The 26,785-nt window shown below is 41.3% G+C and overlaps 1 protein-coding gene across 40 annotated transcripts in view; it reads left to right on the top strand.

The window, feature by feature from the left end:
* The window catches only part of PHF20 (PHD finger protein 20), a 65,633-nt gene that overhangs the window by 28,009 nt on the left and 10,839 nt on the right, over positions 1-26,785 (top strand). For 28 of the 40 annotated variants that reach the window (XM_025142365.3, XM_040650864.2, XM_046902968.1 and 25 more), the window contains 6 exons: positions 4,188-4,466; positions 11,156-11,338; positions 14,233-14,331; positions 16,923-17,081; positions 17,866-18,035; positions 25,151-25,250. In XM_025142365.3, coding sequence (XP_024998133.1) covers positions 4,188-4,466; positions 11,156-11,338; positions 14,233-14,331; positions 16,923-17,081; positions 17,866-18,035; positions 25,151-25,250 — 990 coding nt within the window. The remainder of the gene's footprint in view (positions 1-4,187; positions 4,467-11,155; positions 11,339-14,232; positions 14,332-16,922; positions 17,082-17,865; positions 18,036-25,150; positions 25,251-26,785) is intronic. The other 12 variants (XM_040650851.2, XM_040650848.2, XM_040650850.2 and 9 more) reach the window with 3 other exon arrangements.

The following is a 26,785-nucleotide window of genomic DNA, read 5'->3' as shown; positions in this document are numbered from 1 at the left end:
GTCCAATTTGAGAGAGCAGCTGTGTATCCTGCAGCTTTCCTAGGTAGGCTCCACTACTCCAGGGTTGTCTCAGAGTCACAATGTTAAGCCTAAATGTGTTGTATGTGTCCATCTCACATCGCTGACCTAAACTTGCTTACAGATATACACTGATCTGGAAACAGTGTTTGTTAAACCTGTCCAAATGCAAGTGAAGCCCTTAAGGCTACCTAGCTGCTCCACCCTCTGTATTGAGGTTGGCATGGAATACACCAGGCACCTGCAAGCTGCTGGTGCACTGTAGGCATCCATCCCTGTTTTTATTGTAACAAATTTAGTGCCAGCACAGGGAGAATGTGGTAAGTGGAGGATTACATGAAATACTGTCATCTTGCAATGTCAAAAAAAAAAAAAGTATATGGCTCAAATATGAGAACTGTGTATGTGTGTGATGAGCTGCAATTACTGATGCTTTGTGTTTAGTACACCCAGCTTCTGTTTTCTGTACTTTCTGCAGTTGAGTGGTTTCTGGATGTACTGGAGGTGCCCGAATGCTTTTTCCCCGTTTTAAAGTAGGTTGAGAACAGCAATTGGGCAAGGTGGGCTTTTGTTTCACGGTTGAGGTCTTGGAAGACTGATTTTTGGGAAAACAAGAAAAAATGTAGTTTGAGCACTAAGATGGTGAGTGGGAACACTTGGTGAGCTGAAGGAGAAGAGCTGAAGATTTCAGAAGGAAGTTAGCCTGCTGATGCAGGAATCCAGAGCATGGTGTCCATGATAGCAGCTGGGCAAGGTGTGAGGTTGTGATTAAGGTGTAGACTGATGTGGGACTAGGTGTACCCCCAAGGAATTTCCAGAGTGGTTTGTGTGATTCTGAGGCTGACTGTGCCCAGCTTCACCTTTCTGTAGATAGGTCGAAATGTCAGAGATTTGTTTTCCCACTACTGCACAGATTCCGTGGTTCACTGGTGCCGTTACCTACAGAATAGGTAAACCTTATGTCTGCAGTTCAGGAAGGGTAATGGTAACACACTGAAGAATCTTGAAAATAACAGATGGAAGCAGTGGATGTTGTGTTCTAGAGAGACATGATCTGTTTTGTTGAACAGTAGGTGAGGAAGTAGTTTAATCTTAGTTTGATCTCTTGGGAGAGCAGGTGATAGAGACTTGAAGTCCCATCAGTTTAAAATGCAGCTGTTTGTGAAGACCTGATGGCTAGAAACTGCAGCAAGGCCAACTTTGAGGCAGGAGGCAAGTGCTCAGTATTCAGTGCACTGGTGGCATTCTGGAGTGGATCACCAGTGCCTTGCAGAAGGTTTCCCAGGACTGGCAGACCTTAAATCAGGGTGCTGTGCTGCTGCCAAGCGTTGCTGTCCCAGCTGGAGTCAATTAAAACAGGGAATTTGGGGGAGTGGAGGGAGCAGGCATGGGTAGGGGATTCAGCAGCTTCTATATGCTGATGTTTTACTGTAAACTTACTATTAAATTTGGTCTGAATTGGAAGTTCATGTCCTTTGGATAGTGCAGCACAATGAGAGGTGAGGTAGGCTGCTGAAGTGAATGCTGAATGGATGTTTTTGTCTCTGCACTGAAAGTTAAGAGACACTGTTGTTTGACCTTGAATTTGTGTGATTAGTAGTGTAGCAGTTGGGTGCCAGATAAGGATTTTTAGTTTTGATTATAAGCTTGAAAGAAATAGTGGGTGGGAGGTCTGTAAAATTTCTTCGTACTCAGAACACAATACATTCAGTTTCCTTACTCTGGAAGGACAAGTGCCTGAAAATCTGATGCCAATAAAGCAAAACTGTGATTCTTCCTATAGAAAGTAGTTTTGGTGCTACGTTCCATCAGCAGAAAATACAAATGTGTGTAAGGGTGGAAGGTTCTCCCTTTCACTTGTTGTTGTAATGAGGGAGCTTCAGCTGGCTTTTAGCTGGGAGCACAGGCTCTCTCAAGGCCCATTGGGTGGCAGAGTCATGCATCAGCTTTAGACTGTTTCCTGGCAGCAGGAATTCTGTTCTCTTTATTTGTAGAGAAGGAACATGCACCCAAATGTGGTGGCAGTGGTAATAATTGGAGCTTTATTTTGAACTTTTTGTGATTGTCTGTGCTTTTTGTTCCTCTAAGTGGATTCCTTTTGCACGTTGCAGTGAACTTCTCCTCTTCTTTCCTTCCCTCTCCCCCACGTGTTTGCTACCTCCTTGTTGCTAAACTTCAGCTGACATGATCTGGTGCTCTTCTTCTAACTTGTAGCTGATCACCTAGAAGCTGTGCCTTGTGTCTGCTCAAGAATTTGTCTGTCTCACTGAAAGGAAAGTGCTCCAAGCTTGGGTAAAGGAGCTCCTGACAGGGCTTCATCATGACAGCTCTGTGGTAGTATAACAGCTTCCCTTGTCATCTTCATAATCCTTGCTCAATAAATCCTTGGGCCCCACTGCACCTTTCTGCTGTAATTAAGTTTTCCTATCTTCAAGTTAGTTAAGTTGAAGCAAACTGTCTTTCATTGTCCTGAGAGTGCTGGCTTTTAGCCTTGCAGCCAGGCAAACCTTCCTGGATTTCCTTTCACTGAATCCACCAGCCATTCCATGAACTGCTCCTGAAATGCTTGATTCTTTAAGAATGCAAATTCTGATGGTGTGCAGTGTATTCACATTTTGGCGCTGGCAAACTGTCATTCTGCTATCCACATTTGTTCCTACCTCACTACCCTCATTGCTGGAAGCAGTTTCCCTGTCAGGATGTTTTCAATGCAGTGGTGCCAAAATTGTTCCCTTGCTCCTTGCTGCTCTCCTTGGGAAACACCTGAAAGCAATGTTTTCATTTTTATTGTTTTCTTCTTTCTTTTAACCAATCTAATGTGTGTACAAGTCTCTTACTCCCCTGTGTTTCATATTCCGTAGAACCATTGGCTGTTCTCTATGAATGACTTCAAGTTTTCTTTTTCATAAGATAGTGCTTAAACTGAGTACACTTCAGATGCTGTTTCCTAGGATGCTTTTACATCACCTTTATGTCTGTAGTGCAGTAGAATTCACCAATTTTTTGTTGTTGCTGCCTGCTAAAAAATTTCTAAACAAGCTGTGCTGTGTTCTTATATGATATATCCTTAATCCTATCCTTAACTGTCCCCTTCAATCCGCTGCTGCATATGTGTGCTTGTAGAAAGCCTTTACTGCTCCTGTCAATGTTTTGGGTCCTCTTGCGCTCTGTTTTCAGCTACTTCTGATGTAATGTGTTAGTTTTAATTAACGCACTGCGTCTCTTCTAGTTGCATCGCTTTTGCTTGGGCTGGGTGATAACTTTTTAATGCTTCTTCCTTCTTAACCCTTTTAGTTTAATAGTACTTGTCAATATGGAAATGTTTTAGTGCTGACAAAACAAACAGAAAAATTACATTTGGAAACTGTTCTGTAAAAATGACAGCTCTGTTGCACTACTGCATTGTCCTCTAGCTGTGGTTTTGGTTTGATGCAATCTCTAATATACAGAGATGAATAATTACTCAGATTGTTTCTATTTGTATTTCCAAATTTCTGCCTCTCTTGTGTTTGTCAGATGCAGATCCTGGTGACAGTGTCTCTTTTGTGTATTTCTTAGCAAAAACATGAGATAAGTTTCTGAAATCCTAGAACAACTTTCTTTCATTGTTACTTGAAAACTGTAGTCAGTTTCAGTTCTACTTGAGTAGTGTCCTTCTGACATACTGATTACTGTTCTGTTGTGCTTGGAAGTAATCAGGCCTGGGAGGTCAGACAAGGCATCCAGCAAGGGGGCAGCAGAAGAGCTGTAAGCAAAGAAACATAAGTGTTTTCCTTGGAAAATGCCTTGGCCAAAGATATGAACAGCTAAACAACGTGCTTGATAGAACATAATCCTCAGCGTTCTGACTGAAATAAGCAATCTCTTTGTAATTCTGCCTTGTGTCTGTAGTAGTGCTAAATACAGCGCTATTAGCAGTTGGGTGAGGAGCTGAGTAACTCGCTCATTAAAGCACTAGCACTGTGACAGATGAGTTTAGGAGCACAGTAAGGGCAAGTTTTCTCTTAGCCTTAACAGCAGACAGCCTAAAAATTTTATTGTTAGCATTTCACAGCTAACTTGTTTGAATGCATGCTCATTTCTTAAGGTTTTTTTTTTTTAATAATATAGGAAGCCATTTGTTAAATATAGCAAATGCATGGGGGAATTTATCTGTTTTGTTCTTACAGTAACAAAACCTTTTAGGAGATCAGATTTTCTTGCATCAAAAAAAGCTGCAATCGTTGATCAAGACCACAAGTTTAAATGCAAGTTCGTGGACTGTTCAAAATCATTCCGCAAAGCCAAGTTATTGCATTATCACATGAAATATTTTCATGGAGTGGACAAGTCTGCAGAATCACAGCAGAACCCAGTAAAAAGGCATATTCAAACCAGAGCTTCTTTGGCTTCTGAGAAAGCTAATCAAGAAAGGTCGAAAAGAGGACGGAGCGCGGCTGGTTCACTGTGTAAGTATCTTGCTGACTTTTTTTTCCTCTAAACAGCAGCAAGCAGGACAGGGCAGAAATCAATTTTCTTTTGGGCTGAAGAAGTCATCTTATGGCTGCAATTTGCATATATGTTTCTTTGTGGAGAAGCATAATGATATTCTAAATATTCATTCTTAGAGAAGATAAACCGAAGAAATTGCCTCATCTAAAAACAGATGAAGTTTGGTAATGAGGTGATGTGCAGCTTGTCTTATTTCTTTGTAACAGCTTACTCAAGTATTAAATCTGTTCCTTTTTCAGAACTACTATCCCTTGAGTTTCTGGTCCTTTTTTCCTTCTATTTGTGTCCAGTGCCTAACTAGTATTGCTGGAAGGCTTCTTTTGTCCTTTCTTGTACTAAGACAGCAGTCTGGATAACCCAACTTCTCTTATTTCTCACTTTGCTCTTTACATTTCACAATCCTATCTTGAGAGTATACTTTACTAATGTGCTAGTGTAGAAGTCTGCTGGCAGTTTTGCCGGACCTGTGAAATAAATCATAGTTTCTAACAAATGCAGTTGCTGCAGCTGTTCTCAAAAGATACTGCTGCACCTGGCAGGTAGTAGAAAGGGAAATCCTCAGCGGCTAGGGAAGAAAATCAGAACTCTTCTTCAGTTATAACTGCTTTGCAGTCTTCAGAATTATGTTAATTTCTTCTTCTCTGTTCCATTCTTTGAAGTTCTTTATTCCTGGTGTATTGAATACATCAGAGTGACAGTCATGGTGTACCTGTGTATTGGTGTTGGTACTGATAATGTGTCTATACTGTTCTTGTGGGCAGGTTTCACTTGGTGTCCTGGATCCGTGAGAATTACCTATCTCTTGTTTTCTGACTGAGCCCGTTTTATAAAATCCAACCTTTTCTGTGCTGAATTGTCTGGTCCTTGTAAATGTTGTTATACTTTCCTTATAAATTTTGATCTTTCATTGGTATTCTGTGTAATTAAGGGTTTTAGAATCTTACAAGGTGTTCGCTGAGTTACCAGCTCAAAGTAGCAGAATATATCATGCTTTACATAGTTTCATGTCTGACTTCCCTAATGTGTCCAGCAAGCATTTTTTCATTTGAGACACTACTGCTTATTCCTAACAAAATAGTGTGGCTAAATTTACTGCTGCTACATGTAAACTGCTTTACCTCACATGCTTCTGCAATTTCAAATAATGCAAAGGCATAAGATTTAATTACTTAGAGGTGGCTTTTCTTTAGCTATGTTAGAATGTGCAGCTTCTGTTTATTGGAGTGCAGCTTGCATGTTACTTCACTGCCTGCAGAAACGGAGCTGGAAGTGAGCACTTATTGGGGAGCAGCAGGCAATGCCACGCACTGATCAGAATAGGCTTCTTGCTTGCTGGGTGATGTTTTCATAGCAGATTTCTGTTCTGCTTCTTGAGATATTATGCAACTAGTTCAGTTTAAAAAGTAGTTCCACTCTGCTTGTCTTGAATGAACTGACCTGTGGCTCAAGATTTTGACCTCTTCATTACTCCTTTCCTCAAAGTATATCCTGTTGATATGATGACATCATCTTGGCAGCACTGGCAGGTAATTCTTTATAGCATTACTTCTTTACATGATGTCTCCACTCCTGTCTTTCCTCTATGGTGACTGGATACTTGTAACCCCTTTGTGTGGTTCATAGCATATTGCTGCAAGTAGCTTCTTGGCTGTGCTGACAGCTGGTGAACAGTGAGTCAAGGTGGAAAGGGTAGAACTACATGCTTGCTATCAAAGCCTGCTGTTGTACAGACACAGAAGCTTTTCCTTGATGTGGAAAAGGGATATCATTATACTTCATTTGTATTACAGTGCCTGATTATTTAGTGATGTTTGTATTTTGTTGAGCTTTTTCTTAATTCTTGTAATTCTTCCTGTACCACAAATTCTAAAATAGAGTTAATGGGACTTATGAACTCACACTGTTTCATTTTGTGTTCTCTTGTCTTTCTGCAAGCATCATTTCTGTTACTAGTTACTCAAATAGGAAGACCGTGCTGTGGGATGCAAGAAGGAACAAATTAGTTTCTAATTTCCTTATACTGAAATTTCAGCATTTGAACCGTAAACTGCACAATCGGAAACTGGCTTCAAAAGGTTAATATGACTAGAAAGATAGATGTGGAAATACTTGTCCTGTCTGACTTCTGCCTTAAGGAGTTGCTTACCTTGGCAGTGCCGAATTTGACAGATACCTTTCTAAATTTTGTAGTGGCTTTGCATAATATCATAGAATACCCTGTTTTGGAAGGGACCCACAGGGATCATTGAGTCCAACTCCATTTAATGGAAGTGAAAGAACCTACTACTGCTTAGCTGGTATTTCAGATTATCCTTGTCTGATCAGAGTGATACAGACAGTGCTGTAATGCTCAACTCCATGAGGACTGCTACTATTTGGTCTTTCCTGAAAGAACTGTTCTGTGCAGACAGTGAGGCGGTTGGTTTTGGGTCTCCCTGGTGTGTAGGAGCTGCAGGTATTTCTGCCCTCAACTCTTAAGTTGCTTTGCACCTCTGCAGGTGTAATGTAGAAACAGATACAACTCTTTAGTTTAAGGGGAAAATCAAGATCTGTAAAAAATGTTTTAAGCTCATGCAACAGCATACAAGATTTTTGGGCAGGGCTGCAGATTGCTTCTTAAAGTTCGTCTTAAAAGGAAGTTGCCTTAGAATTTTGATGGTTCAAGTTGAGACACTCTCAAATTTGTCACCTCAACATTGAATATTGTGTATTATTTGCTAAATTTTTGGGCAGAGTTGCTTGGTGATGGTGATTGCTATAGTGAAATAAAGGAATTAGAACCATTTTCCATGTCTGTATACTTTGTTAAAATAGTTTTTTCTCTCTTTGTAGTCACAACTTTTTCCTTTGCAAAATCACTGACACTTCACCATTGATAAAACATGTCCTTTCCTACCATGACTTGCACACTGCAAACATTTGATGTAAATTACTTCCTCTGAAGATGGCAGCTTTCTTCAGGTCTGTGTGGACATCCTGTTATATGTGAAGTACCCACTCAAGGTTTTTTGGGAAGGTTTGCTGTGTCCTGACTTGGACCGCTCAAAGGGATTTGGAGGCTCAACAGAGCTTAGTTCCTGCCCTTGTGCCAGGGAGTGCTGAACAATATTTCTGAAGCCTGCAAGTCAATTTGTGGCAGACTTCAGTGCTTGAACAGCTGGTGGGCCTCATCTCAGATGTGAAGAAGTGGGGCACTTCATGTGCAAGGAAATACCACTGAAACCTTCTCAAAGTTGGCTGCAGTACTCATAGTTCTCTTAGTAAGCACTTAGTGCTGACAGGCTTCATACTTCCCTCAGCCTGACTGTTGCACTGGCAGGGACTTCTCCATCTGGTGAATACCTTTACCCTATTGTTCCTAAGACACAGCTCAGCTCTGCAGAAGTCTTGCTCTACATGAGGTTAAACTGATTTGGAGGATTAAAACACACCTTGCGGCACAGGGCTTTGTTTTTTGGGAGTGTGAGAGTATGTGAGGAGCTTGAGTCTGGCAAGTTGCTACCAGTGTTGGCCCTGCTGCTGTCCTTGTTATGAGGAGCAAAAGAAACCAGAGGACCTGCAGTCTGTATTTCAGGGACCATGGAAAATGCCTCCTACTGAGGAGTCCTTTGGAGATGCTTGCAGGGGGAAAAAGCCGTGCATTTTGTTAGTGGGCCTGAATTTTTGTATGTACCCACGCTGTTAGAGAAGCATCACGGGTGTCTTCATGTCAGGAATATATACCAAAAGGGTCTTGTCTTTGTTTGCATTAGTGATAAGACCGTAATCACATGTACAGAGGGAGCAAAGTGGCAAGCTTGCTTTGCTGGCTTCAACTTACCGAAGGTGTCCGCTGTCACCTGGTAGCTGTTAGCATGTGGCCTGATGGCACTCAGCTCTGTGGTTTTCAAGGTGGTGCATTTGGGGTGGATGCCCCTTTGCTTGGTGGAAGAATGTATGCAGGTATCCTATAAATGCAGGGTTTGTTGTCCTCAGAGGAGGTGAGGAACTCTGCTAACAGCCTGTGACAGCCTGGCAGAATTGCCAGTCAGCATGTGGCTTATCTCAAGATACTGCATGTGGTTTGTGGTCTGTGTGTCAAATTCCTTAGGTGTAAGTCAAGATGAGAGGCCTTCCATTCTTGAAAATACGAAGGATATTCTCAGCACATGATTTCATAGCTGTTGATGGTGAATACTGTACAACAGACAGCACATGGAGTTAAATCTCTTTGTTTCCTATGCAGGTTGAATCATCTTCATAACTGGGACCTGATATCTGTGTTCCATTGGACAGAAGGCTATTGCATTGCCTGTCATTGAGTTTTGATGTGTTCAGGTGCAAGTTCATCCTGAATGCTTTATTTGGCTAGTCCCTCCAGCTTCTACATGGCTGAGATGGTTGAGCACTGTTGTGCAGTTTACTACAGCCTACAGTACCATCTTGCATTGTTGCTTGGTAACCTCAGTTAGATACAGGGACAAGTACTTGACAGAGAAGTTGGTTACAGCAGTAATGAGGTGCAGGCTGTAAATGAGGTGTGTTGTGTGCTCTATTAGCTTTTCTTGAAAGAGCATTGAGATTTCTGTGGTGGGGAGAAGACAGAGTAGGAAACATAGGGGAGTGAAGGCTGGCTTGGGAGCAAGGAGCACAGAGAGCACAGCACACTGCAGGTAGTGCTGAAGGAAGCCTGAGGCTGAGGAGCATGCAGACATCACTGGCACGTTCATGAATAAAATTAGTTGTGGTCATTATGGTTGCTTTTCATTTTTTGGGGGCCTAATTTAGAAATTGACCTGCTTCATGGTTATACTGCTGTATAAATAATTCTGGAATTTAAAGCAGGCAGAATGGTAGATAATCAGGAATGCTTATCAGACTTGTGTACGTGTCGTGTTACCGTGTACTGACACATTCTGCCTTGCAGATGTTTGGTAGGACGCTGCTGTTCCCAGACATTTTAGGAAATACCTTAATCTTGTTTTTGTTGTTTTCAGCTACTGTGTACCATGGGAAAAGGTTTTTTCCTCCTCAAAGAGTTGTCCTGTTCAGTCCACTAATTGTGAAAGTCCCCAGAAGTGATTACTGTTAGTGACACATGCTACAAGTATAGAGACTTACTTACATTGCAACAAACTGGTTCCTGCAGGAGGAGAAGTTGGTCCTTTTGAAAATGTATCTCACCAAAGAGTATTTTCTGTGTTTAACAGTTCTTTGGTGTGTTGGGAAGAGCTATTTTCTAAGGTATTGCAGCTCTCAATTTCAGTATGCTCCCAGGGAAAGGCAGCAGTGTGCTGCCAGACCGGATGAAAGCCACCTTTATCATGGTCTTGTGTAAGAAACTTGAGCTTTTTGTATCTTTTCTGTCTTCTCTTGTGGCTGATGTAAAGCACTACAGCAAATGACTGAAGGGTAATCAGCAAGTAACTAAAATTATTATGAACAGATCCTTTTTACTGTTTTTATTCCTGAAGTTCTAATGCAGCTTCATTATGGAAGACCGGGTAGAAAACTGTCTGATGACCCCATTGCTGGATTTTGAGTTCCTTTGGTCTGAAGGGATCCAATTGATTCTGAAAGGGTCAGAACAAGATGGCTTAATGTGCCTCATTAGAGCTTCAACTTGAAATGTTGGTCAGGCCAGAGCACTTGATTCCCCATCTCCTAAGTTGCTGGCTTGGACTCCATCCTCAGCTACTGCTGAGTTATTTAGAGGCTTCCAGGTGAGAAATCTGTTGATGTATACGTCTTCAGAGATGAAGAAGGATGCCTTTAATATCCACTGAACTTCTGAGATGCTTACGATGATGGAATCAATCATTCTTGACAAAAATCTACATTCTTTCAGCCGGGCTACTGGATCTGATTCAGAGATACATGAGTTCATACTCCAAAGTTGTAAGGCACTTGTCTTTTTTATTCTGGCCACCCTACGTGTCGTGCAGCCTTAGCTTTTGTCAGCTTCAGCTGCCATATTCTATGTCCAGGAGTTGTTCAGTAGAAAGAGTTGCTAGCTGTTAACTGCCTTAAGGTACTTCTAGATGAGAACTAAATAACTTAACTTCATCTGTAGTTCTATTTACTATTTAAGTCGTGTCTGTCTATTCCATGATTTTATGAATTTTAGCAGTTCTGAGTTCTTGCATTTCTCCTGGCTGAAGCACTTGTTTTTTTGGTGGTATGTACTTTAAAGCTGCTTTTTCACAGACGCATGGAGCTTCAATGCCTCTTCTATCTGCTCATTACAAAACACTCTTGAAAGCAGGCTGTGGTTCTTCTATTTACATCAACAGGAGCTCTTTCTTCTCTTCCTTTAAAAGAAACTATCATCTGACTATATCGTTGCTGATCTGAACTGTTTCTCTTCCCATCTTTCTTCAGTGCCACAACATTTCTGGAAGAATAAAGCTCTAGGGAATGCATTTACATCCACTGTTTCTTTGTGCTTTTTTTTTTTTAAAAAAAAAAAAAGTGACAACAAAAAACCTTACAAGTCTTAGCCTGTAAGTCAGCTTCTGCTTAAAGCACAGGTCACGCTGCTGGGACTGAGTTGAGCAGTGCATCTCTTGGAAGGTGCTCTGTAGGACAGCCAGGACTGCAGCTGGGGAAGGAGAGTTCCATTTTGAAAGTATTTAAAGTTTGGACCTCATCTTTATTCTCTTTGTAGATGCTCCTCTACACATAGCCCTGAGGAGTACCTCGTACAGAGGTGAAAAAATAGAAAAGAGAAGAACTTCTACTGCTGTAAATGCATTAAATAGTCACCGATACTCTGTTAGAGAGCAAACCAAGGAGAACCACGTAGTGAGATCGCTGCGGAAACCTCAGGAGAAACAAAGAGGTGAAAATGGTATGCGGTTTTAGTTTAAAATCAACTCTCACAAGCATTGTTAGGAACTGGTAATACGAATATAAAGCATTCTGTATACCTTCTCCTAAAGTGTTGATTTTTTGAGTGTGTGGTATGAATTATAAGCAGTATTTTTCACTGTTTCTTCGTTGTGGTTTCAAATGAAGAATCAATACAGCAAAACTCAGACATCTTTTGCTGTACTCATTGGGTTTAAATGTTCCTGGTTATGGTGCATAACATTTTTAATATATAAAAAATACAGAAATGTTCTAAAGTCAGTGAGAACACTTTCACGCCTGTTTGCTTATTTAATAGATACCCTTGGTTGTCCAAAGCATTATATATTTTAAGCAGTCTTGAACTTTTTGAGATACATGAACTTAAGTAATAGTAACTCTTTAGAAATTACTTAATCTATCACAATTCTTTTTTCTGATATAAATACCTTTTGATGTTTTCAAATAGTCTGTATTCTGTGCTATGGAAAATCTCTGGGTGATATCACTTCACCTCCGTTCAGTGGTACGGAGTGAGCCCTGCTTATCCTAAATCTGCTGTAATGCAGGTGGATAACAGCCATACAGACACATGAAAATAATTTCCTACATACCATCAGATTTCTTACAGCACCATTTTATATCAGATTTGTAGTGACAGTTTGAGCCACTGTGTTGTTCCTGTTCAGGAAAATTGTAGTGTTAGCATTGGTCTGATTCAGTAGGGTGTTTCTTATTTGAGAGTACAGCCGGTAGAAATTAGCTGAGCCTTTCACTGTGGTGTTGGTGGGGTGTGAGTGAGTCCTCATATTGATCCTCAGTAGTCTCTCTAACAGTCAAAGAAATTAAATGGGGTTAAAGGTTTTTTTATACTTCTGGCAAAAATTCCTTTTATTAAAAAAAAAGTGATTCTGATGAATTTGTATGATTGTGTAATACAGTTTGCATTTCCTTATTGGTCTTGCAAGTCTGTGAGGCTGTTTCTAACTAGCTAGATAGCTGCCTTACTGGGTCATATTCCAGTGAGAGTTCATTAGACTTGAACGTGTTTACAAGAAATGACTTGGGGCAAAATACACAAATATTTGGATTTTTTTTCAGTTTTTTGAAGACTGTACTGGCTAGTTCAAGGGGAATGAGCATGAGACTGAGGAGCTTTTTTGTTATGCTTAGAACTGATGTGTTAAGTGATTGAAGAAGCATACCTTGCCCTCTTACGTGCCATAAAACAGATCAGGTGATCTCAGCCTTCCATTTCCAAGTGGAAGGATGCAGAATGTTCCTTACTGTGCTGACCTCAGTTATTGTCCTTTTGCCCTTTTCCTGGAAGAATAAAATGACGAGACTTACTTGCATCCCTGTATGTGAGCAGGGAGAAGAAAGTCGTCCCCAGAGATTCCTGAGCCTGGAAAGATAGAAGGGATGAGGACAAAGGGAAGCCAGGTGCAGCTGGAAGCTGTATAGAATCCCCATGCATAAATGGTAACAAAAGGGAGATAAAGTTTGTTTTCTGCTCTGCCAAACCTGTTCCCTCTGAGGTCTGCATGGCAGGCTGCTGTCCGTGGCTGCTGGCAGTGTGTGACTTAACAGCCCTTCTTAATAATGTGAAAATGAGGAACACGAGCAGCAAAGTTACAGGCCTTTGCAAAGCCTGAAAGGAAGGGGAGATGATAAGCTGACAGCTCTTTTGAGGAGATGCTGATGGTTTGTCTCCTTTGTGTTCATTGCAGCTGGTAATCACCCAAATGTCACTGAGGCTTCTGGTTCTTGAGGTGGGCTGCTTGTGCCACAGCAACACAGCCCTACGTTGTGAGTTATGGGGGTTACTAACAGCATATTATAGGAGGTTAATGTAATACTCTGGTGGTGGTGTTTTGTGTCCTGAGTTGGGTTCTTACATGTTTTATGTAGAAGAGCACTTCTGACAGAAAAGTGTCTTCAGCTGCTTACTGTGATGGCAATGATCAGTAAATGAAATGGCTTTGTGGATGGGGTGCAGAGCAAGCAGCAGGATCACTGAGTGCTCTGAGCAGAGTCCTGGTGAGATGGAATGCATCCTCTCACAATGCACTGTGTGGCTGCACCTCGTGGTCTTGGCAGCGTCAGGATAACTAATTTAAGGAACTATGCAAGTATCTAGAAATTCTTCTGCAGAGGGCTAAATTTGAAAGAAAGAAGTTAGAAGCAAGTGACAGGAAATAGCATGGGCTTGTGTGCATTATCTGGCAGCAGTTACCTCCAGCAAAGGCTCTGGGGACATGCTTTGTGGCTGGACTTGATTGAAAGCTATCACCTAATCGTTCAAAAAACTATTTTTTATTCCCATAAAAATAGGATGGGCTGCAGATGGTTCAGTTGGCCGTGCCTCCTGTTCTTTCACCATTACTGAGTAGGTGGTATAGCCAACTGAATCTGTTGTTCTCTGTCTTTCTATGGAAGCCCAGAATTTAAGGAACTAGAGCTGGGAGGAAGGGGGGGGGGTTGAGTTTTTGTTCTTATGTCAGACTTCTGTCACAATGTGACTGAAAAGTAAGTTCAGCAGTAAGATTTTCAGTTAGAAATTTGAATTGCTTAGAATAGGGATATGGAAATTGGGATGTAGCCCCAATAATTTCTGAGGATTTGACCTCTCTACATAATTAGTAAATGGTGCTTTGGTGTCTGGTTGGTTTCTCCTGTATGCTGTTGTAACATAGTTATGGGAGAACCACCCTAAGACTTCTACCAGCCTCTGGAATTGCTGTTTGTTCTTATGAGTGAGCTTTGTGCTGTTTTTTTTCCTAGTGAACTGGCCATGGTTAACTGAAGAAACCATGGAGGCCTTTAAGAAAATTAGTAAGTAGAATGCGTGTGTATGTATCTTTAAAATTAAATTGGAATGTTGTCTAATTTCAGCTGCTAAAGAACATGAGAAAAACAAAGAAAGAAAATCCAAGGACTATGGAAGGTCCAAGGCAAAGAAGAAGAAAAAAAAGAAAAAGAGGACTAAGCCTGGTAAAGCTTTTTTCTTCTGTAGAGGAAAATACTTTATCTTCTTTTGCCTGTTACCCAGTCCCATCCTCTTAAGAGCAGGCATTGCAGATAAGACCATCTCCTTCATTTATCAATTAGTTCTGATTTTGTCATTAAGAAGTAATTAAGATCAAATAGCAGTTGGCAAGATCATTTATTTCCCAATTGAGGTGCATCATTAATGCTGCGTGACAGCTGATAGCACTTATGATGGCACAGAGTAAATCTAACTCTGCAGTCGATGTGTTAATCTAAGTCTGGCCTTTCATTATTCATTGCATTTGTATGCAAGGTTCACCCAGTTAAAGAAGGTGCAGGTTCCCTTGATTTGCTACTGAGTTCCCTTTGTAGCAGACATTGGCAGTATATGAGATAGTTGTAGGTCTTCTGTTCAAGTGGTGGGGTTTGAAAATATGGTGGGTCCTCATTTTTTCCACTGTTAACCTTGTGACTGCTTAAATTTTTGCTTATTTTCAGAGGTTCTGATAATGAGCTCTGTTAAACCTGTCACATCCTAATTTTTCTTGGACAAGCTGTCATGAGATAGGTGAGGGAGAGAACTGCAGGTGGACTGACTAGACTGTACTGAAAGAAATAATTTTGTTAAATTTCTGATTACGCGGTGCCTACAGATACGTGGTATTCTACAAGTCCTCATTCATGAATTTGCACAATAACTTTACAAATAAGCATGTCATCTAACTGCTTGTCCCTTTTTCCTTGGGTTTTTGAAATGTAGCTGGAAGCATGGTGGCTTCTCAAGACTCCTTTAAGCTTTTTAAGAGGACCCCAATGTGTGTACTAGATGTGTTGGGGTACCTGTGGAGGCTAGTTGAATTCTTGAGTGCTTTGCCTTAGCTTGTGCAATCTGTAGGTTCACTGTTTCAGTGTACAAAAAATGCAGTGTGTCATATTTCTGAGAGTTTTGGAGCAACACTAAGATCTTTTCAGTAGCTAACTACAGTAAGGTCAGTTTGTCATCTCTAATCTGTTCTTGTCAGGTCTGGTCAGTAATCTGCAACATCTTCACACTTCAGGGTCGAGAAGGCAGAGAGTGCTCAAGAGTGGAGGAGCTTTGGTTTATCTTCCAGTGCTGAAATTGGAGTGCTATCAAGTGATTGGCACCAGAGTAGTGAGAAGTGACTTTCCAACACTGACACACACCTCCTATAAAATGTCCAGCAACATTTCTGGAGGGATAGATTCACAATTTTGTCAGTTACTACCAGAGACAAGCAAGTTGTAACACAGAACATAATACATAACATAAAAGGTGCAGGGGATTTCCAAGGCACTGTCTCCTAGGCAGGGGATTTGACATGGTTTTCATTTGGAATGCTGGACTGCTAACTTTTTCCTTTTAGGCAAAAACATCCAAAATAAAACTTTCTCAGGATGCCTGGTGAATTATTATGTTCTTCTGAACGCAGCAGAGCGTTGGATCTCAGAAAACCATAATCAGGCCTGGTTTTAAATCAGAAGTGCTTTGAACTTTCATAAATTATGCTGCTCAATCAGTAGGAAAGGCTTGGTGGTTTGTTCCTTCAGGAACACAACAGCAAAAGAGGTGGAAATAGTTTTCAAGGTGAGGTCAGGACAGCACATTTCAACTGCTGTTCCACCAGTGTACATCCTGAACTGTTTCAGTTCTTGTTTCAGTTCTTGTTCACTCATCAGCTGTGTAGGTTCACATTTGTTGAGAAACAGATTATACCAAGCAGGCACTTGTAATTCAGATTTGCAGCCCTTTTGCTAATGCTTGGTCTTCAAGGCCTGAGGCTAGCAATGCAGAAATTATTCTCTGAGCTACAGCAGTTGCAAAGCTCAGTGACACTTGGGCGTAAAGATTCTTCTCCTTTCTCAGTATACAACTTCTTAACAGTTCTGTTTACTAGAGTAATTCGAGGTGCATGCAGTGACTACAGCTAGAGCAGCCTTCTATGCTGTACAGTTTTGTTGTTCTTTAGTGAAGGAACCCTGCAGGTAGCTGGCATGGAGCGTGCTGCCTCCCACTGCACACAGCTGGCTTTATGTATGGGCCAGAACGTGGCAAGCTGGTACTTCAGAGAAGCTGTTCTAGCTCTTTTCTCTGCATGTTCCTGACTGTGACTTTCCACTCAAATATCCCATTTTGTCTGTAGGCTAGGAAAAGAGAATGCTCTGTCTCCTTTGTAGTTCCATGACACTGGGAAGGAAACGTATGCTGTGTGAGTAACTGGGATGTCAGGGAGAGGTCTCCAGCTAGCAGTGCTTGTGTAGAAGTGGCTGTAATGCAAAAGCATTTGTAGACACATACAGCCTGCAGAATAGCTGGATTTAGTTTAACCAGTGTTTTCAGCCTTTTTAACATCAGTAGTGAAGGATGATTAAGCTGTATAAGGCACTTATTGGTTCATATGGTATCTTTCTTGCCTCTTGGTTACAACTCTTTCAGCAGCATAGTGAATCCTTGAGTCCTAGTACGTTGAAGTGGGCGCCCCGTGAATCATATGTGCCTGTTATTATGATGTTATTTTTCTTCTTTTTTCCTTGACCACAAACTTCTAACAATAATAATGCTTACACTCTTACAGAGTACTGTGCTAGTGAAGAAAACACAGATATTTCACAGGAACTTTCTCCTGAAAACTCAGTTGTCACAAAAAGTATTTCTTCAAATAAATCTGCCCACCCAAGCACACTGCTGCAGTGCTCTGAGTCTGGACACCACCGAGAAAAATCCAAGACAAATGGTAAAATAACTCTTTGGCTGTTCTTATGCAGAACTGTCTTTCCTTTGCTTAACCTGACCAAACTGAACCTAGTTTGGTTGCCAGAGCTAGATGTTGGTGCCTTTGCTGTTTGTTTTGTTTTTATTTCCACAAAATTAAGGGTATTTTCCTCTTGTTTTGAGAACTCACTAATTTTGCACCTTTTTGCAGCTCCTTATGAGCTCTATGATAAATATTCAGTAATTAAACCTGTTTTTTTTTCATAGGGTTTCCTTCAAAGTAATAATTAATTCAGAGTTTAAAAATGGGTGCTTTACAGGTTGTATGGTATGTGTGTTCTGGTTGGGACATCACTTACTGTGATTACGTGTATTATGCCATATCTGTACAACTGCATGCTTTTCTGATGGCTTTCTGAACTATGTAAAGAAAAAAAGTTTTTGAGTAGACATTTGTGACCTCATAATATTTATAAACAGAGCTCAAAAACTGTGGCTGCTGCATTCCAGCTTTCATGATCTTTTAGTGTCTTGATATTTGCTGTTATAAGTTAGTGCAGTAAAAAAGACCGATATTTCTCTCTACTACTCTTAAAGATTGGGAATTGCCACATTTAACCTGTTTTGAACAAACTAGTAATGACAGTTCATTATGTCATGACAGTTAATAAACAAATTTGATGTTCCTTGAATTAAAAAATGAACTGACACGTTTAGAAATGCATGTCTACGTATCCAGGGTTATTTGGGAGTTTTTTGACCTTTCTGTAATTACCTGGTATTTTATCTGATTATTTTTTGTATAGAGGAAGACACCATGAGTGAGTCATCTATGGACAGCTTACTTTGGAGCGACGATGACTGCAGTCAGGATGTTGATGTAACCACAAATCCTGATGAAGAAGCTGAAGAAAATGACCTTGAGATTGTTCGGTGTATTTGTGAAGTAAAAGAAGAAAATGACTTCATGATTCAGGTAGACGTTCAGGTTTTGTTATTGAGGAAAGTGGTTAAGGTGGAGGAAATCTATGAAAGTCTTGAATAGTTGGTTTGTCACTTGTTAGGGTTTTGTGTTTGTGTTTTGTTTTAGTAAAATGCAAATCTACAAGAAAAACAAAAACCTGGAACACTTCCTAGGTTTAGAGAATATACATTTTAAATTAGTGGAGTGGAGCTTTTTTTGGAAGCAAAACCACATTCTTCCATTCAGCAGTGTTCTCTGTAGTTCCTAATCTGCATAAAGCCATCTGTCCATTGTACTCTTTGTAAACTGAGTGTACAGAAAACTTGCCAGCCAGAGCAGTGTCTGTTGTCTGCCCACTTAACACTCATGACTAAAGGTCTCTTTGAAACTGCCCTCTCTGTTTACTTTTACTTAGTCATTCTACCCAATTCCTATTCATCTTGATCAAAGAAGGTTTTTGGTATGTATTTGACATCAGCTTCTTTTGCTCCAGTTTATTTTTCTCTTGCTTCTCATGTGAGCTGTGTGGTCTCCTTCAAAAAGTCCCCTTAAGCCTTAGAATATGCAGGAAAAAAGGCCGTGCGGGGACTTGGTGTGACGTGCTCTTGAATGAGCTTTTCATAGTTGCCCTCCTGAAGAAATGGGCTTTATTTCAGGAGTCTTCCATCCTTTTCTTTCTCATGGTGGGACCTCAGTTCAAAGTGACAGTAGTGTAGCTGTGGGCTCACTGCAGATTTTAAGGTAATTATTATATTATTTTGAAGTGGTTATTTATTTTTGAAAGTGTCGTGGATTATATACTTCTGGGGATTGCCTAATTGTCTCTGTAGGTCTTGTCGTAGATGGGTGGCAGGTGAGCTTTTTATCTTAAAGCAGCAATGACAGCAGTATTTCACAGGGCTTTGTGAGTAGCTTATCAGTGTGTTAACATCGTTGGATGAGATTGCATGTAATGAATGCTTGACAGGGAAGTACAGTGTTCTGTAGCCATTTAAACTTGGTGTTCCATAAAGCAACAGCTCTTCACTTCCTTGGTTTTCCAGGTAGATACTTCAGATGTCCTGCTGGGAAAGGGCTGTTGGAGAATTGTCCTGGCAGCAGGATTTGCTCCTGGGCTCTGCTTGACAGAGTAATGAAACTTGCACTGTTCTCTTCACAGCTGTGCAAATCCTTCATGTTCTGTTTCCAAAGCTCTGTTATATCCTTGAAGGCAGGTTGACTTCTGAGCCATGTTTATTTACTATAAAAATAACATTGCTGAAAGTTATAGGAGGGGCTAAAAATTATTTGTCTGGCATGTGAAGCCCAATCGGCATGTTTTGTATTCACTTCCCCAGGCATCCTGTTGTTAATTTTTGTGAGGTTTAACCCCCCTTGATGGAGCCTGGGATAACTGTTAGCATATTGCTGCGAGCTGAGTTTTTAGTGGTCACAACTAGGAGGAGCGGAGTAGCTGGCACAGCCTGCCTTGCAGCCTCTGCTCATTTCTGGTGGCCCTCATTGCTTGAGTGGGGGCAGAAGCCTGGTGAGGACAAAGGAAGTGCACTGCTTGGGTTAGTTTTAGTATGAAGAATTGGTAGCTTCTGCAGTAGGTATAAAGAAACACCTGTTCTGCCCTGAACATCAGCAGCCTTTTCTCCAATTTTCTTAATGCAGCTGGGCTTGGGTTCTGTCCTCAGCAGTTAATCTTAACAATTAACTTGACTGCGTCCTTTTCTTTGGTCTTTTGTACTGTTTAATAGATGAGTTGCTCAAGAAGGTGCAACACCTTTCTTGTAGCGCTTAGTTCATTCTGACATATGGTTTGCATTAGTGTTGGATCCTGATGCAGGCTGAGATATGCCTTGTGCCCTGGTTGGGAAGGGAGTGGTGATGGGCCATGCTCAGAATGAATGAATGGCATCTGGAAGTAGAGGAGGAAGAGGAGACAGAAAGCTGTTGGCCATAGGAGGCTGGCTGCTTTCAGAGGAAGTGGTTCTATGAAATATGGAAAGGCATATACTGCACTGTGAGTATTCTGGCAAAAGTAGTCTCAGAGCTGGTCTACAGCTGGAGAATGCAGAGAAACGTCAGCTAGATCAGAACATAGTCTAAGCATAGCTTCCTTGTAAGGTTTGTGAGCTGCTGTTTATATTAGTTTTCTTGGCTTAAGTAATTGGGTGGGGTTTTTTTATACATTGCAAAGTTTTATTTTCTTAAAAACAAAACCAACACATTCTGTGTAATAATAGAGCTATCTAGGAGAGTGGGTTATTTTCTCAGAAAGAGATGCAGATGGGCAGCACGGGAAGTACCTGCATTAGTTACAGGGATGGAAGCAGTAGCCACTGGGGAGCAAGGAAATGTTAACAAGGTTTTTGCAGGGTCTAGGGGATACAGCGTGCAAGGTAGGGGATACAACCAGTGATACAGATAACCTAAGCTAAGTGCTGTGCCCCTATTCCTTTTGGTCAGCCTGTAGTTTTTGGGAAAACATTTTGAACAGTTTTGCCTTTAATTGTTGGTATAGAAATGTCTGGGCTAGCTCTTCAATTGCAGGGCATTAATATAAGGCAAAGATTCTCTCTTATGCAGCTGTGGAACTATGATGAGGAGAACTTGTTTTCTTCAGAGGTGTAGTACTGGGGGTACACAGAAAGTTGAAGGAAAATGTCAGTTATCATGGATTTGCAAGGAGGAAAGATTTTCTTCCCTCTTTCCTCTGTAGGCTTTGATACTTGGAAACTCTAGTTTGGAAGTGCTTGCCTTAAAGGAGCTTGCATTTAGACTTCTCTTCCCAAAGATGCGTAATTTCAATCAGTATATGGGTTTTTAGAAGAATATTGTCTTTGCACTTGTTTCTGTTGAGGTGTGTCTTCTGTCCTTGCTTACTACTCCATAGAGATCTCACTGAAGAACACAGATGTTTGGGGCACTTGCTTGTACACGTGCCTGTATACCAGGCTGCTTTGACTTGAGAGCAAAATTAGGAAGTAGAACACTTGATCCATGCGTGTGATTGGAGCTTCAGTCCTCTTATGATGCATGTCTAGTGTCCCCTTACAAGAAATACAATTGCAAGTCATTTTCTCTCTGAACTGAGATCATTTTCATGAATGTACCCAATTAAGAATTAATGAAGAAAAAATCTTAACAACAGGGAGCATCTTTTATTTGTCTTAGAAGCGTGGAGACCTTAACATAACATTTGATCAAACTTCACCCAGTTAAGCATAGTTCCATTTACCTCTTCAAGCTCATAGTAAAGCTCCTGGTAAATTCAGCTTAAGGATAAAAACACTCTTCCCATATCTTGGACTTGGTTTACGTTGTCTCAAGCAAATTGTGCATAAAGATTGTTCATTACTCAAGGGCACAGAAATGGATTTTGCATTTAAATAGTTAATTAAATAGTTAATAATTAAACAGTTAATACTGTTTTCAAAGTGTTTATTTATTGGTTTATTTATTGTTTATAATTTATCAATGACTATGTTTTCATTCTAGTCTCCATAACTTCATGAGGAGGTCGTAGTTTTGCTGCTTTGCCTTCTGTTGCTTTGGAAAGCACAAAACTGTATTTTTAAGATTCTGCTTGGGCCCCCCAAAAAAAGTCCAGAGAAAATGACATCATCCCTTCTGTTTGTTTTTTATACATAAATATCAGTGAACTTGTGTGTGTAATGTAGAGAATTGTGTGCCTTGGCTTCAGTGCCTTTGGAGGACATGGGTGTAAATAGAATCGGGATATCACTGTTCTGGTAGCTGAAAAGCTGCTTTAAATACAGGTTCCATTGGGCTTGGTTGTTTTTCTCATTTGAAATGCAGCTCAAATGTTATTGCTCAATTCTGCACATTTTTTTTTCTCATCAAAATCTCTTACATGGCTTGTTTTTAAATCTCCTATCTGTTGCCTGGGCAGGAGTGTTAACATGGACCCAGAGCAGACTCAGTTCGGCTGAGCCAGAAGGTAAACATGCAGACAGGAGGAGGGAGCTGTGTCCCAACGGGGTGGGTATTTCATTACCTGCTTTACAGGGTGCAAGTGTAACCAAGTCCAGGAGCTCCCTTCCTGTATTGTAGCAGGCAGGCTGGTTTTCTTTGTCTCTCTTCTTTTTAGGACATCTTCCTCTGACTCCCACGTATCTTAATTCTTTGTGAACAAGAGGTTGTCTCTGAATCTCTCCTGAAAACATCTTCTTGCTTTAGATCCCCTTTTCCATTTTGTAAGGCCAGACACTATTAGTCCCGTTTTTCAGAAGTCTGTTTCTCACTGGCTGTTTCCTGTGCTTCAGTTTCCCCCACACTTAGTTAAAGCAGATGACATACACAGAAGCTGGTGGTGCCTTCCTGTCTCTCTTGGCTGGAGAAAATGCAGCAGGTTTCTATTCTTTTCTGAATGAGTCTGGGAATGTGACCACTGAGGATAAGGAAAAGGCGGAGGTTCTGAATATCTTCTTTATGTCTTTAAAAGTCAGACTGGTTATCCTCAGGTTTCTCCACTCTCTGACCTGGTAGTCTTGGCTGGGGAGCTGACTGAACCCCCCACGATTCAGGAGGAAACAGTCAGAGACCTGCTACTCCAACTGGACTGCCACGAGTCCATGGGACCGGATGAGATTCACCCGAGAGTGCTGAGGGAACTGGCGGAGGTGATAGCCGAGCCGCTTTCCATCATCTATCAGCGCTCCTTGTTGACGGGTGAGGTCCCAGAAGACTGGAGGCTTGCCAGTGTGACTCCCATCTACAAGAAGGGCTGCAGGGAGGATCCGGGGAACTACAGGCCTGTTAGCCTGACCTCGGTGCCGGGGAAGGTTATGGAGCAGATTGTCTTGAGAGAGATCATGTGGCATGTGCGGGACAACTGGGGGATCAAACCTAGCCAGCATGGGTTCACGAAGGGCAGGTCCTGCTTGACCAACCTGATCTCCTTCTATGATCTAGTAGCCCATCTGGTGGATGAGGGAAGGACTGTTGATGTAGTCTACCTAGACTTCAGCAAAGCCTTTGAAGCTGTCTCCCATGGTATTCTCCTGCAGAAGCTGGCAGTCCGTGGCTTGGACAGGTACACTCTTGGCTGGAGAGCCAGGCCCAGAGAGTAGTGGTGAATGGAGTTAAACCCAGCTGGTGGGCGGTCACAAGTGGTGTTTCCCAGCGGTTGGTGCTGGGACCTGTCCTCTTCAATATCTTCATTGATGACCTGGATGAGGGCATTGAGTGCACCCTCAGTAAGTTTGCAGATGACACCAAGCTAGCTGGAAGTGTTGATCTGCCTGAGGGTAGCGAGGCCCTGCAGAGGGATCTGGATAGGCTGGATAGCTGGGCTGAAGCCAATGGAATGGGATTCAACAGGACCAAATGCCGGGTCCTGCACTTTGGCCACAACAACCCCAGGCAACGCTGCAGGCTTGGGGCAGAATGGCTGGAAGACTGTGTAGAGGAAATGGACCTGGGGGTGTTGATTGACGGTAGACTGAACATGAGCCAGCAGTGTGCCCAGGTGGCCAAGAAGGCCAATGGCATCCTGGCTTGTATCAGAAATAGTGTGGCCAGCAAGAACAGGGAAGTAATTGTCCCCCTGTACTCAGCACTGGTGAGGCCGCACCTCGAGTACTGTGTCCAGTTTTGGGCCCCTCACTGTAAGAAAGACATCAAAGTCCTGGAGTGTGTCCAGAGGAGGGCAACAAAGCTGGTGAGGGCTCTGGAGCACAGGCCTGATGAGGAGCTGCTGAAGGAGCTAGGATTGTTCAGTCTAGAGAAAAGGAGGCTCAGGGGAGACTTTATTGCTCTCTATAAGTACCTGAAGGGAGGTTGTAGTGAGCTGGGGGTCAGCCTCTTCTCTCGTGTGACAGTGATAGGACTAGAGGGAATGGCTTCAAGCTGCACCAAGGAAGGTTCAGGCTGGACGTTAGGAAATTCTACTTCTCTGAAAGGGTGGTCAGGCACTGGAATGGGCTGCCCAGAGAGGTGGTGGAGTCACTGACCCTGGAGGTGTTCAAGGAACGTTTGGATGTTGTGTTGAGGGACATGGTTTAATGAGAACCATTGGTGATGGGTGGATGGTTGGACTGGATGATCCTGTGGGTCTTTTCTAACCTTAGCGATTCTGTGATTCCGGGTGAGGAGAAGGGCGTTCATTAGGTGTTGGCCAACACAACTGAGTTGCTTACCAAGCTGGTGTTATGCAGGTCAGTGAGGAGCCTCTTAGATTGCTTGTGGTTGCCATTTCTTCACTTTAGCTCATTTGAAAACCTTTGCCAATATAGCCATGGTCTCTGCATTAAGCTTTTGGCTTGTTCTTCAAGACATAAAGATTACAATCTATAATTTCACTGCTGGTAGAAAGAGGAACTCTAAATGAGCACCACACAGTTTCAAATTAAAAATGACTTCATATTCTTATGTGTGGTTTTGTCTCATGTTCTGTTGGCCTTTAGGCTGCTGTTATGGTTTGGGCTGCCTGTCAAGGCCAGAGGGGGAAAAGAAAGAAGCAGAAGCAGAATGTATGGGTGTAGTTGTTCCTGCCCTGAAACTACAGATAAAAGTACAAGGATTACATGTTAAGTAGTGTAACTGCACTAAAAAGTAGTGTACTCAGTGTTTACCAATAAGGATAAACATCAGAAAGTTCTTAAAAACTTCAGAATTTTTTCTTCTGTATGAATAGAAGTACCTTTGTGGAAATGGATAAAATGCTGGAGGTACAGTGAAGCGCAGGGTTGACTCATTCTGTGTATGGTGAATATCCCTTTGATTTTACAGTTAAGTATATTAATTTGTTGTTTGAGGGTGAAAAATTTTAATTAGAAAACTTGATATATTTTTATAAAGCTTGATTTTATGTTGTTTCCTGTCCTTGATAACGTGTGCATGCATCTCCTAAAAGGTTTTCATCTCTGAAAGGAACATTTTGGTACTTTTCAGGATCTCTGCTTTGACTGTGTAATTTGTCCCATCTCCATAAATTGTGTGAAAAATGTGGGAAGGACTGTAATAGCATTGCAGTCTGATTCTTTAATGTATTGGTTTGAAGCTGCAAGGAAAGGGACACTGATATACCTTGTTGTTTTAACGTGTGTAGATGATGCATCTCTTAATTGAGGTAAATATGTTGAGCTCCATTGATGTGCACTTCTTGATTTTAACAGTGTGAAGAGTGTCTGTGCTGGCAGCATGGAGTCTGTATGGGCTTACTGGAAGATAACGTACCTGAGAAATATACCTGCTATATTTGCCAAGATCCTCCAGGTACAGAAATCTTTAAGTTACACAACCTTCTTATGTATGTAGTAACTATCAGTGTATATACTTCTGCTGCAAAGATTAAACTTTTTTTGCTTCACTAGCTGTGTCTCTTCAGTAATGAAATTCAATTTTCTGAATCTGTAACGGAGCTCATGCGAATGCACAAGTCAAAGTTGTGGAATTACAGCTGGACAGGAATGGAAATCAGTGTTTAACTGTGGCCATCTGTGTCACAATTGTCAATAATAAGAATTTAAGTTGATTCTACTGCCTGACTACAGAAAACAAATTAAAAAGCACTCAAGAGAATTCAATAAAGACTCCTTATGATTAAAACGTAGACACATCTTAAGGGACACGACTGCAGCTTTCTTCCAGTGAGGCCAGGCTTATGTGCTGATTAAAATGAACCAGCAAGAGGTCTCTGGTTCTCAGCAGCTGTGATGTCCTTGACCTGTTTGGAAGAGGCACATCTATAAATATAAATAGAAGTTATCATGAGTAGTACAGTCAGATTTGATTAAGTGGTGCATTTTCTACTCCTAAACATGAGGCTGAATAATTTAAAATGCCTCAGCTCATCTTATGCAGCAGATAAAAACTGCCCTTCTGACATGGCTTGTTTCTGGCTTCCTTCTGTGTGTTATAAAACCTCACTGAGTGTGCAAATGGATGAGGTTTGGGCTTGTGTCCATGCTCATATATGATGAGATGCCTGGGATGTCAGCCTGCCTCATCACAAGCCCTCTTGGCTTATGTCAGGGGTGTCCAACCTTTTGGCTTGCCTGGGCTGCATTGAGTGAAAGGGAATAGTCTTGGGCTGTATACAGTATATATACTATGGCAACAAACCATTAAACTAATGGGTTGGACATGCAGAGTTTAGGTGTTTATTTGGATTGTGATTACTGCTTTTCTTGACAACTACATGCTCTTGGGGCACCTAAATTGTTTGCTTCTGGCTAAGCAGAGTTTGTGCACTAACATCGTTTGTACTCATAGCAAAGACACTATGCTTACATACAGTTATCTTAGCCAAATAATTTATAATCTTTAAGGTTGCATTTATTATAATTATTAATGCAGTATTTTGCACCCAGGACTCTAACCATTTACTTTCAAGATACTTTACTTTGGATTTAGCTTTGGACCCAGCTGAGGTGCATGTGCAAGCTGAAGTTGTGCCATCACGCTTGAACTTGATCAGAATGCTTTCCAATGAAAACCAATTACAACTAACATTTAATTTACTTAACTAGTTTAATCACTCTTTTTTGCTTTGAAGATCCTGAAACTTTATTTTTTGTTTGGATTTGATTTCCAAAACAGGTAAAATTTTTGTCCAGCATTTTGACTGCAAGCTATAATGTGGATTCTCAGTTTCAGTGAACCTTTCCTTGACTTGAAATGAGCTCAAATAGAATTTATGAATCTGGAAATGGCTATGCCCAATTTTAAAAGTATATTGTTGAGTAAATGCCTTATTTAGGAACTTCCCCTGTTCAGTCCCATATTATCAGAAGTAAAAGCTTAGTATG

The sequence above is a fragment of the Gallus gallus genome, chromosome 20 (genome assembly GCF_016699485.2).
Source record: "Gallus gallus isolate bGalGal1 chromosome 20, bGalGal1.mat.broiler.GRCg7b, whole genome shotgun sequence".
Classification (NCBI taxonomy): Eukaryota; Metazoa; Chordata; class Aves; order Galliformes; family Phasianidae; genus Gallus; species Gallus gallus.
This window is presented reverse-complemented; position numbering and strand designations above follow the sequence as displayed.